The 13,078-nt window shown below is 39.1% G+C and overlaps 1 protein-coding gene across 4 annotated transcripts; it reads right to left on the bottom strand.

Annotated features, from left to right (window-relative positions):
- Positions 1–1,323: 1,323 nt before the first annotated feature.
- fam83b (family with sequence similarity 83 member B) lies at positions 1,324–10,391 on the bottom strand. 4 transcript variants are annotated; one of them, XM_030070453.1, is made up of 5 exons: positions 10,262–10,391; positions 7,068–7,549; positions 5,613–5,777; positions 4,569–4,693; positions 1,324–4,110 (listed from the first exon to the last, which is right to left on the bottom strand). In XM_030070453.1, exons 2-5 carry the CDS (start codon positions 7,521–7,523, stop codon positions 2,061–2,063), a joined length of 2,796 nt encoding a protein of 931 aa, XP_029926313.1. In that variant the 5' UTR covers positions 7,524–7,549; positions 10,262–10,391; the 3' UTR covers positions 1,324–2,060. The 4 variants fall into 4 exon arrangements, with proteins under 4 accessions (XP_029926313.1, XP_029926312.1, XP_029926316.1 ...); XM_030070452.1 differs by lacking the exon at positions 10,262–10,391 and adding an exon at positions 7,827–8,217; XM_030070456.1 differs by lacking the exon at positions 7,068–7,549.
- Positions 10,392–13,078: the final 2,687 nt, after the last annotated feature.

The following is a 13,078-nucleotide window of genomic DNA, read 5'->3' as shown; positions in this document are numbered from 1 at the left end:
GTATTTTGAGGTAGGAAATTTGTTCAAAGTGTTTATTAGACCTTAAAGATACACACAGTGCCTTTGGTGATAAATTTTGAATGCAAACAACCATTTTTGTTTACAAGGAAAACTACTCTGGGTACCTTTATCTGCTGAATGTCACACACTTCATTTAATCAAAGGAATGCTCTGGGAGGTTCTCTGACAGCAGAGTGACAGATGTAGCACAAATTTATTCATCACTTCAGAAAAATGGATACACAATTTACAAAATGATTGCAAGCCACATGTTTGCATTAATAAATCCTTTGGCTGACATGTGTTGTTATAAGTCTGTGGTAATGAGTTGATGTGAGTTTTTACCATAAGGAGTTTTCTGAAGTCTGAAGTGTTGTGGACACAAACCATGTTAAAATGATGCTGCCGCACCAAAAACTGGATCATGTGATGATAAAAATGGACATGTTTTTCACCATTAACTTTTAAGCACTGGCTTTGCTTAACATTAGGTTAATACGATGATTCAAGTTACAGCTGCAGGTGCAATATTTTTTGGTCATAGGAACAGGCTACTGCTCATCACATGAAACCAAACACTTCAAACACTCGTCACCCTCATCAGCTCCACTTCCCTTATTTAGTGAATTGATTACCAGTGAAAATATCACACCTCAGCCACGTTCACACAGCAGATGAAAGTGACCTAAGTCTGATTTTTTTTCCTCAGATGTGATCTTTTTTCTTTGACAAGTCACATGCATCTTTGTATGCGACCAGTGTCTGATATCACTGTGAGCAGATTTTACCATATCTTAACAACAGGCGCAGCCCCAAGAGCAGGCATTCATTTCTAGAATCGTTTGCTGTGGTAGCAGTGTTATGGTGGCGGTCTGTCGGCTGCTCAGGCTGAGGTCAAAAAGGGCTTTGATTGAAGCATCTTCTTATACATCTATTAAAATTTGCCACCTCCTGTGTCCCTGTTACTGTTGTTGCGATGCTCCATGTTTTGTTTTGTTCACCACTGCTGACAATCAGTGAATAATGACGCACTGACAGAGATGTGAGTGCTCAGTGGAAAAAACACGTGAACTCTGATATGAACATTCATGCAGCATCACATCAGCAGGAATCAGATATTTATCTGATTTAGGATCACATATGAAAGTGGCCAAAATCAGAATTGAAAATGTCAAATTCAATGCTTTGTTTCTATTCACACTGGCATAAAAAAAAAAAATCAGATCTGTGTCCCATTTGAGGAAAATAATAAATCTAGGCAACTTTCTACCAGCTGTCTGAACGTAGCCTTAGTAACTTTAAGGTTGGGCAAAAAAAAAAAAAAAAAAAGTCGGCTAGGGAAACCCTGCTGGCCAGAATAAAATGAGAAAAACTTTTGCCAAAAAATTTAACTTCACTCACGGTAGAAATATTCTGGGTCATTGGAAAGCCAGTGCATAGCATCATGCTATCTCAACGTCAAAATACAGTTGCTGGCCCAGTCTCCTTCATGTAGTCCTTTTATGGTGGAAAGTATATTTCTCTCACCTTTTGTATATGGAGCATATACTTAATTGTAACACATTGTGGTCATTTCACAAAATGTAAAGAAAACAGGGAGTGAGTTGTAACATTTGGTCACTGTTGTAAACATTTGAACACCAGGCTGCATGATCCTCTGAGTATGAAGAGATATTCCCACTGAAGATGATGAAACTATTCAAACACCTTCCGCCTTCAGTTGGGTGCCAATAAAAACATAAGGGCTTTCTTAACATGACAAGTGTGTTTCAAGTGTCTATTATGTAGAACTATGCATTGAGTATTTAATGAATTCTTCAGTAAAACCACTTGATTAATGCGGCCATATTCAATGATGTTTGAAGCATCGACACACCACAAAAAAGCTGCAAACACCTGCTAAATACATGTTCAAGTAAAAAACATAAACCCTTGTTAACACTGTAAAAAAAAAAAAAAAAAACCCTCAACACTTCACATGTGCATCAACAATGTGATGTATTTACTTTGTACATCATGTTTCATGTTTTTTTTTCTTTTTTGGGGGGTGAAAGCCATTACTACTTGCCTTTGTGTATGAAATTTCCCACTTTTTGTATAAATTTCCCCAGTTTATTGTCATGGTGACCGCGTGCAGCCCGGCCGAGGCTATGTTCAGTAGTTGAGTCCCCCTTGGATAACAGCATGCTCTTGACTCTCTCTTGAGAGTGTGTGTTGAGAGAGCTTTTTGCAAAACGTGAAGAGTGTTTATTTTCGAATGTACAGGAAGACTCCAGCCTGCTGTGCAGTCGGCTGTCAGCACCTCGATCTCTACTTGAGTTTCCTGTCGCAACGCTTGGCCTCTCGTATTTGTCATGAGCTGAGGGCCTCGTCTGTGTTACTGTTTTGGACAGAGAGTTTGGCTGATGGCACTCCTCTGTTATGAAGCGAGGAATCGATGATTTTAGGTGGTCATCTGCAAACTGGTTTCTCTGGTGCAGTGATGAAGACTTTGCTGTGCTTTTCTGAGGGCTCCTCTCCCAGTCTGATTTTTTCTCATCATCCTCGGCAGTTAAAGTGTCTGTGCTGCCACCCGACGTTGAGCTTGCCGTTTCTAAGGTTTGACGGGAAACCTCTTTTTTCTCTGGTATGTTAAGTAAGGATCTGATTTTCTTGGAACTCTTCTTTAGGAAATGTGGAGAGCTCATGCTCGTGGATTTAGCTGTCAGTTCCTTGCTGTTCACATCAAGGGCAGCTGCAGACACAGTTCGAGAAGGTGGTTCCTGCCAAATAGAAGCAGACGGGCTCTTTGTGCTCGTAATGCTCTTGACATCAAATTGTGACACAGATCTCTGATCCTCATTCAGATTTGATCCGTATCCCCCATTCTGTGCATTGAACCCTGCTGTGGTTCTATTTACCGGTCTCCTTGCAAAAGCTCCTCCATACATGTGACTTGAGGACTCATGATCATATTCAGTGTTTGATCTCGGATCTGCCACGCTGTGCCTTTTGTACCAGTTGTCTGTCAGAATGTCAGGCTTTGTAATCATGCCTTTGGCTTCGCCTAGGCTAGCATATATCGCGTTTCTTCCTGGACTGTAGCTTATATTATTCCGATCATCATCCAAAATCTGCAGACTTTGTCTCTTGAACCTGAATTCCTCATTATTTCTCCTGTTTTCAACTGCTGCCCTTGGATTCCATTGCATCGACGAGTAGTGCAAAGCGGTGTTTGGTGCTGTTGAGGTATCAGCCTGGCAAACACCAGTGGAGGAGTTTGTATAACTGTTTGTCTCCATTTGCTCTGGAATAACGGACCTGAAAACAAGGGAGGACCTCATCCTGCCTTGCATGAAGGAGTTAGCTTTGTTGTCTGGTGGTTCGTACTGGTCTAAATAGTCACAGGATTCGTACGGAGTGTCGGGATTTTTGAGGTAAGACTCAATTCTCCAGGTGCGCATGTATGACTTTGTTGCATTCTCCAGTGTTGGTATGCCCTGCTTCATGGAGAGGACCTGTTTGTCATTGCTGTGGTAAGACGGATGCATGTTTTGACCTTTGTACATTTGTGGCCCTTGGGGGAATTTTTCTGAGAGTATGGGGTAGTTGTTTCTTCCATTAAGAAACCCTGCTTCCCTGGAGATATTCCAGTTACTTGCCCTGTATCTGGCATTCTCGGGAATATTGGTTTCTTGTCTCTCACCGGCATAGCTATGCCTTTTCAAGAAGTTCATTGTCTCTGGGGACTGGAATTGAGGCATCTGGTTCGGCGGGTACATCCCATTATCAATCAGCGGCCTGTGTTTGATTGGCTCTTCTTCATAAAGTCTCTCCTCAAGGTCTCTCATACCTATGTGCCTCTCACAAGCCTTCCGATAGACTGTGTCCAGAGTGTGCCTCAGCTGGTCCTTCCTTTCAAATTTTGGGGCAGAGTGAGAGACATAGTTTGGAAACATCTGTCTTCCATTTGGCCCACTGACTTGAAGTAATCCCTCTGAGGGGCACAGTTCAGCTGGCACAGTTGAGCGGGCATAGAGTGTTCGAAACTCCTCATCGTAGGACTCCACCAGATGGCCTGTGATGACCTGCACCATGCTCAGATTGATCTTCTCAAATGACCATGTGAAGCTGCGAATAAACATGAGAATGTGAAGATGTATTAATTCAATATGGGGAAAAACATTAGAAAGACTGTAACATATACTTCACTAACAGAACAGTCTCATCACAAGACCTGCAGTGCTAGTTCCATTTTAATTATTATTCTTGCATTAATTATTAGCAGAGGTCCTTCCTTGAGGTGGTGGATGATTCCAGTTTGCACTTTAAATTGGGCCAAGAAGGCTCAGTATAAAAGAGAGAGCATAATTCAAAAGGATTTCTTCTTTGATTTATGTCTGAAGAAGATCCTTTTTGAGGGGGTGTATTATATAATGTTTTTGTGTCACTGCACACCCGCAAACAAACTTTAGTTACACAACAGCCACTGGAAAGAAATTACGACAGCTATTGTGGACACAGGTAGCACGTTGTTATTGTGCACCATGCCGATTTCACAGCATGTCTTACGCTGCAATTTCATTTACCTGTAGGAGCCGTAGACCACAGTTTGGCAGTCAGCTAAAAGAAACTTCTGCTGCATTGCCCCATGAAATTTAGCTCCTGATCGACAGAGGTAATCCTGTCCTTTCACAGTGCGCACTCTCATGTTCTGTGATCAAAACAGCAAAAGAAAAATGTCCAGATGTGTTATTGTGGGGAAAAAAATCCTGTAAAGACTTATTTTTAGTCACTTATAAAAAGGCACAACGGAATCGGCCTTTTCATACATACAAATATTGTGGTTTTATGCATCTGAGGCAATCAAATACATGTTCTGAGCAATTCTGGAGATGATTTGATTTTGTCTGATTTGACCCACCATTTGAATCTATTAGCATGTGAAAATACAGACTCCTGTCTCTGTGCCAAAGTTGTTGTTAGCCGACTGCCTGTCATGCATTTAATGGGAATTTAAAGGGTGTGTTTGAGCACTTAACATCTAAGCCAAGTAGTAATTACAGCCCTGCCCAGTTGAAACAGGAGGAACTGGGCTTTAAAATGATGTTTGATGATGTTCCTTTACAATGAGCCTGTAATATGGTAAAATGTAATTACTGTGTGGAAAAAAAACACTACACAATAGTGACTTTTTCATGAATGTGTGAATGGAGAGACATTATCATACAGAACCAAACAACTGATCTTTTATATTGCTGTTTTGAATAAACACACTTAAAATGTGCAGTTCCCAAATTTGAGATTTACCCCCACATTCTTTTAAGACATTATGTCATGTGCACCCTGTATCAAAAAAGCTGTAATTTTTAAGTCTTTTTGTTTGGTTATTTGTTTTTAATAATTTCATTTCAACATCTTTGCAGAATACAATGTGTACCCTGTGATGTATGATAAACCTCTTTTTGTTTTGTGATTCAGCCACTAATTAAATTGTTAAAGAGTGCCAAAACATGAGAAAACATGAGACATGAGATTAGGTTTTGAAATCCTGGAAATTAGTGTTGCTGCTTTAAATTTGATGGTGCAAAAAACCTATATAAAAAAAGTACAGTGTTCAAAAGTATCCTTACTCGGAGTTGTTGAATTTTTATATCTTGATTTTCAGCCATTGAAAGGAAGCTGTGCAGATGGAAATCATCCAAAAGCATGTAGACGGCGACGCCCCGCAACGAGGCATCAACAACTTCTTTGAATATGTCTACATCAGTGAACACGTCCATCACAATGGCGACGACCTGTGAGGAGACAGTGAGTGAACTACGATTAGTTAAATGTGACCAGATCAGAATGGCTAGGAATGTTGTTTACTGTTGTGGACCTCATGGGTGTCTTAACTTTTTAAACCACTGTCACTCAGATCTTTGACACTGCAGTCCAGTTAATATGAACAAGACTTTCCAAAGGTTAGAAGCAAAGGAAAAAAAAAAAAAAAAAAGAGTGGCACTACTTCCTTGTTGTGAATGGGAGAAAAAGTTAACATGCAGTTAGAGTACCTCAGGTGTATTTGGAAGCAATCAATCATTTATTAAGGTGAAGTCAATTTCTTCTTTGTTCTGGGAACAGATTCAGGTTCTGATAATCACTTCCTTCTCTGTTCCCAAGTTTCAGTTTTGGAGATAATAGTTATGCTCGGTGACGCAGAAATTTTTAGTATAAGTTCATCTTGATCATGTGCATTTTGAAAATATAACAATATTGTTCTTGTTTTCAATTTCCTGTGTAGATGCTCTAAAAGATGTCAATAGATTTATGGGAGCACCATGCATATACATGCAATATCGAATAACAAGGATCTTTCAATAAAGTATATAAGCCTCCAAATTTGCTATTAGGACAGTCATAAGGCATCCAGGCTGCTGAGTCATATGAAATATTTTGCTCAGTTCATATTGAATTAGTTTATGCGAGATTGGCTGTAGTTCATGGTGAGCGGTCAGGAAGATTTTATTAACCTTTTGTGAGTTGTAGAGGAGAGACATTAGTCCATCATTTTGCTCTGTAAGTGGACTGCAGGTTTAATTTTGGCAGTGCTGCAATATCAGGGTTGTAATAGTGCAGTAGATTATTGTCGATTAATCACAATCCAAGCTTCAAAAGCAGTTAGTCATGATTACTGTCTGAATCATCATCAGATAGTGTGAGAACTAGTCGAGACTTAACTGTATACAGGATATGACTGTGTAAATTCTATTATAGCATATTGCCTGTTCTGAGACATCCACTCATTTATCTCATGACACTAAGCTGCAAAACCAGATTTTGACCCTGACAACCTCCCCAGACACTCCTTGTCAGTGAAAAAAATGAGAACAACAAAGACTGTGAGACTGCCTTGGAGGGAAAAGGACTTGCAACATACTTTGGAACAGAGGAGCACAGTTCTCAAATTAAACTCACTGGAGAGGCAGCAAGTCTGAGGCAATTTTTTTGATCTGAAGCTAAGGCTAGATCAGTAGTCAACGCCACACAATGCTAATTTCTGCATTGCATTAGCACCTTGTCAAAAGCAGAAAACATTTCATTACCAGTCTTGCATCCTGAATTTTTTTACGTATCACTTCTTTGATGGTTGGGTTGTTTTGCCTTGGTGGATGAAACAGTACGTCTATACTTGTCTGTAGTCTGTTGTTCAGAACCTCAGGCCACCCTAAGTCCAAGTCTGGGGTTTCCACATCCGAGTGGAGGGGCCAATAGGTCCCTGAGGAGGACTTGCTGTCCGAGGAAACATCGGTTTCTTCAGTGTCCGTGTGATTTCCAGGTGGGGGGCTTTCTGCCTTAGTAGTGATGAAGAGGAGCTCATCCTCAGAGAGGAAACTCCCGAGCCGTTCTTCCTTGAGGAACTCCTGATAACTCTCTCTGCCACCGCTCACCAAGCGATCAATGGCAAGACGATATGACTCCTTATAGTGGGGTTGAATATAATCCTCTGGTATAAACTCTCCTCTCAAAGAGGACAGGATGGAAATCTCTTTGGGCTCCATCGCTCCAAATGGTGACTCAGTAGGACCTGTCGCAGATAGTGGAAATCAATGACATGATGCAAGAGGATATATCAATGAGCAGATAGTGACGAACAGTGTTAAAAGCATGGTGACATGGCATGAAATACTGTAACATGACGTTGAGCAACATTACTGTGGTAAAGTTAACCACTATAGAGTACTTGGTAAGGTTATATTGTTATTGAGGTTTTTCAGTGACACATTTCTGACAAGATGTTGATGACAAAAAACTTTCAAATATAATGAAAAATGAGAAATTATGTTGCACTTTTCAACAAGTACCTTGCTCCCTCTTGTCATCATGTAAGTGTTGTGCTGGATAATGTTTTAGATTTTCTCAACAACAAAAAAATACAGCTATAAAAAAAAAAAAAAAAAAATCCGCTGGACAGTACTGTCCCATATTGATTTAGAAATTGTTGTTGCTGCCAAACAGACGTTTTCCCTGATAGACAAGCTCATTCACAATGTCCGAATTTTTCATTTCAAGACTGAACATAAATCAATAAATAGCTTATTTACTTAAATAAGAAATATGTCAGAGAGAGAACCGGCAAGTGGACCCCAATACAGACTCGGAGGTAAGGCTGAGATTTAAAGTTTTACTTGGAGAACAAGTTGGCAGGTAAGCATAAGGAAAGGGTAACAAACAACAGGCTGGAAGCAGGATTCAAAACCATGGACAACAACAACCTGGCAGGGCACAAAGACAAGACTAAAGGTATAAATACACAAGAAACAAATAGGGGAGACGAGACACAGCTGGTGAGAAGGCTGGGACAGAAATTGGGGAGAAAACACTGGAGACACTGGATAGGACAAAGACCAGATAACATGCAGACCAAAGGAATTAAACTAACAAGGCACAGGTGACAGCAATAATGAGACTAAATGACATGGGGAGAGAGCAAGAGAGAAACAAAAAGAGAAAAGAAAGAAAGAGAAAATAGCAAAAACACCGACAGCCGGGACTAAAAACATACAGACAAGCAGGACGAGTACGAGTACAATGTGTTGAAATCTCATACAAAGTAATGAGATTTTAAAGTGATTTTAACAAGCAACCCTTTGCTGATATGAAATTTGACTGGAAAACTCATGACTCATAGGCATCATTAGAGGAACCTGTTGACTCTGGAGGTTTGAGGTGTGAATGTTCAGGGGGTAATAATGTGACTGGTTACCCCTCTGTGTCCTTCATGACCCTCCAATCAGCTTTATTTTGGTATCTGTGGAGGTGGAAACATCTTATGTCTCAGTTTTTTTTTTTCCTCTCTCAGTTGGCCCTTCTCTCAACATGAAATTCAGCAAAAACTTGAAATTCAAATAATTCCCCCACATTTTCCAAAACCAGAAATAGCTCCTTTATGGAGTTTCTGTGCCTTGCAGAAATGTAAACAGACAAAAAAAAAAAAAAAAAAAGAAAAAAGAATGAAATCTACTTTGAAATAGCTTGTGTGTATTGTTAATCACAAGAACTCATGTATAGGCTTTGCTCTGGAACAACAGGATAAATAAAGACAACTCTAAAGGCATTAAAAAAACTGGCACCTCCTGATCAGGATCCATAACAGCTAATGATCAGAATATCTGTGTGGTTTGTCTCAACATGATAAACAAATTGTATTCTAATGACTTTGAAAAAACACTTTGAATGTCATTGAAGGTCTTTTAAGGGTTGCCAGGTCTGAAGCACCTTAGTTTGTTGATTTAAGATATCAAACATTGCTACTGCTGTGCCAAAACTGTGTCTAATTTCACTTCACTTGAGGGATTACATGATCCTCTATCGGTTGAGACAATTATGAAATCCATGCACTTATAAACCCTTTCAAAAAACCACCGGATAAATTCAAACAACAACAGCTTCTCCTTTCCACCCAAGACTGATGAGTCAGGATTTGTGGTCCTCTGTCTATCAAAAGCAGAAAGTAGAGAGCTAAGGTTAATCTGTAATTTCATATTGTTGTACAACCTGGAGGCGCTTCATCAACCTTGAATAGGAAACATACTTTATGAATTCAATAAATGTCCAAGTGTGACTTCCAAATGAGTTTTATCATAAACAAATAATGTAGCCTTATATACAGTAAATCACCCTGAGATCTTTCACCTTTTTCTTTTTGGTGTCAGTTTATTTTTTATAGCGCTGTGCACCAATGACATATCATAGATCCAGCTATACAATAAACAATTCTCATATTAACACGGGAGACGGAGGTGAATATTTTAATATACACCAAGCATACATAAGAGGCGTTCATCTGAGGAGTGACTGCCAGTCATAATGCTCTCAATTAAAACCCAGCCTTTGCCTCCATATGCACATACATACAGATATTGTCAGTATGCTTATTTCCATATTTTGATATGCTGTTTTGAATTTCAATTATCCTGAAGTGTTTGCATCACTGCGGCTTGTTTAAACAGATACATCATGTCAAAATGTAAAAGAGACTCTGATGATCTCCTCATGTAGCCTAATTTTTCATGAACTACACTTCACATCTAAAACGCACATTTATTTACAATATCACATGCACCTCAATGGCTAGAGAATTAATTTGAAACTGAGGCACTTTGTATAATTTTTTTCTTCCCCCAACCAGCAGAGCTACTGTGTACTTTCTCGTTCAGTAGCCAGAGTTTGTTCAGTTTTGAAAGCAGAGTGTGCAAGCCACCACCCCATTATCTTACAGTCTACAGCAGCAACTTACATTAAGATTGTGAATTTTGTCAAAGTCCTCTTGAATGCGGCCAATATATCCCTTTTACATATTGTCAACATACTCAGTCTGTGCCTGAGAGTTGAGGAAAACTAGTGTCTGACCGGCTGGAAGAAACAAAGACTAGGAGGTGTCTCAACATGATAAGCAGTCTGCAGATGGAGGGTGTGGATTCCAGTTTTGACATGCAAATTCCCTGCCTCGAAACTTGCTCTCAGGCAGCCGTAAACCTGTTTGAGATATTTAGCCACTCCCCTTTTTTTTCCAGGGAGCCAAAGTTCACCGAAGTGAAAAAAAGAGATAATGATAGGAGGAAAGACGCTTTGGACTTTGGTGAGTATTTCATTTCTTCATTGCATTGACTTATATGATCTCTGTAGTGCTGTACATTCACACAAGTGGGACAGAAATACATACAAAATAAATTTGCTTTATAAATACCCTATATTTGCCTTGCTCCTACTGAACCTGCCGGGTGACAGGCACCAGCAGGTTAACAAGCCAGTTTTAAAGCACACGTGTGGGTTGTACACAACTAAAGACATCCACCACAGTTGCCTTGATGAGACACACCTAAAACCCAAATTTAAAACCTCAAAACAGAAATCAATGGACCTAATTATAGACTTGTATGGAAGTGAAGTAACCAATTTTCCTACAAGGATCAGAGGCTCACACACATCATACATTTAATTAGTGTGAGCTCACCTAATCTCACCTCAAGAGCTGGCTTGAATCTCAGAGTGGAGCTACTCAGATTATTTGACAGAGCAGGCACGGCAGGCCTCTTGTTGTTGTTGTTATTGTCAGTGTTGTTATCAGGTAATGTGTTTGGGAATCCCCATAATCTGAAGAAAGGCAAGGCCAAAAGACATGAGGCAAGGTTTAAAGTTAAGTATATATTATTTCTCTCCTCTCAAATCTAACATACAATTTTTTATATAGTATTTGTAGTGCTATCATTTCACTTGTTACAGTTGTATTTTACTTTTGATTGTTTGTCTGTGTCCTGTGCAGGTGGCCTATTTCTGTCAGAGATGTGCTGAGTTCACCCGAGGTGAAACTGGGTGCACCTTTACTTTGTGTGGTCAGTTTGGAGTTTTCAGTTCTATAAAGTTAAGCATATTCACCTAGGCTGGATAAATGTTCACCCAGGAAAACAAGGAAATAACAATAATAATAATAATAATAATAATAATAATAATAATAATTTAGCATGTTTGTGCCAAATTATGCATGGCAAGGGGTGCCTCCAGAAATTTTGGGCCCCATGAAAAAAAAATAAATAAAAAAAAAAAAAAAAAAAAAAATATATATATATATATATATATATATATATATATATATATATATATATATATATATATATATATATATATATATATATTTACTCGATGATGGTTTAATAATTCTATATTAGTTTGTACCTATTTTTGGGGCCCCTGTCAGGCAAGGGCCCCTGGAATTGTCCTAATTTTTCCCCCATATACGGCGCCCCTGATGCTGGGGTGCCCCGGTGGCTCTCATGATAGACCACAAACCACATATCAAAGCTGACTCCTCAGCCCAGCCCAGTTTGATTCAGAGCTGAGCCCTTAGCTGCATGTCATCCTCTCTCTCCTCTGTCCCCTTTCCTGTCTCTCCTATCGCTGTCGAATAAAGCAGAAATGTCAATCAGAAATTATTTTACACAACATATTACTAGAAATGCGTAGTCTATTAGACCATAGCTTTAGGAAAATATTTTAGGAAATATAAGAAAAAATGGGGCATTTTCCTAGACATTAAATTAATTAAGGACTAGGCCTTATGGAGTAAAAAGTGACTTTCTAAAAACACATCTCAACTTCAGATTAGTTACTTCTGGACTGTCGAGTCCTTGATTAAATATAAAGTAATAATCCATCATATTCATGTTTTTCTTGATTTTGGCGACAGCGTTCATTGCCTGTGTGTCTTATGCCGTCGGTTCAAGCTCTGTGCAACAATAAAGGCTCCCTGCTCTGAGGATTGCTCTCTCTTGTGTTTCCTCTGCTGTGTCACTTTAAAAGCAACAACCCACTGCTGATGCTTCCATTAACATTAAAAAAACTACTATCATAGGAGTTTAGAATGGCAAATGTACAGGCTTTTAGGAACTGGTTACAGGTTGAATCACGATTGTACAGAATCAGTCGGCAATAGAAATTATCAAATCATTTATTTATATAAAAAGGGTTTTGGATTATTACTTTAATTCCAAGACCTGATGATGCTCATAATCTTGACTGGATCTAGAAAAGTCCTGAATTGTGTGGTATTGGGGGATATTTATTGTTTCTTCTCTGACAAACAGCAGTAATCTGAATTTTATTTGCTTACTTGGATGTTTAATTTAAAACTCCTTTTAGTTCAGGACTGACACTACTTTTTGACCTGGGAGTCAGAGAATTGTTAATCTTGAGTAGAAGAAAAATTATTAAAAATTATTATTTCAATCTATCAACCAGAAAGTGAATTTGACTTATTCCAGTTTAAAAGGTGTTTTAGGCTGTGGCTACACTTAATCCCTGTCTAGGAAACCGCCCTAATATTGCTTGACTTCCAGACTTACCAGACTTCACTTGATTTTCCAGGTGCACATATGAGAAAACAACTTTCAAATTCGCAGTTATGAAAACATTACACTGAGCTCAGCATGTTTGCATTGAATTGCACGCAGCAAGTGTTAATGGCCATGGACAGCCTATTATCCTTTTTTTGTCAGTCTAGGGCCTGTGTTCCACATCTCTCCCAGTTTTGTGTGAAAAAGCCTGCCAACATTGATCA

Source organism: Myripristis murdjan, chromosome 15 (genome assembly GCF_902150065.1).
Source record: "Myripristis murdjan chromosome 15, fMyrMur1.1, whole genome shotgun sequence".
Taxonomy (NCBI): Eukaryota; Metazoa; Chordata; class Actinopteri; order Holocentriformes; family Holocentridae; genus Myripristis; species Myripristis murdjan.
This window is presented reverse-complemented; position numbering and strand designations above follow the sequence as displayed.

Excerpts from the sequence above, each read along its gene's own strand:
- fam83b (XM_030070453.1), bottom strand. The coding sequence starts at position 7,523 with ATGGAGCCCAAAGAGATTTCCATCCTGTCCTCTTTGAGAGGAGAGTTT. Across the intron at positions 5,778-7,067 it reads AAATTCAGGATGCAAGACTG|GTCGTCGCCATTGTGATGGA; the intron begins GTAATGAAATGT and ends GTCTCCTCACAG. Across the intron at positions 4,694-5,612 it reads TAAAAATTCAACAACTCCGA|AACATGAGAGTGCGCACTGT; the intron begins GTAAGGATACTT and ends TTTTGATCACAG.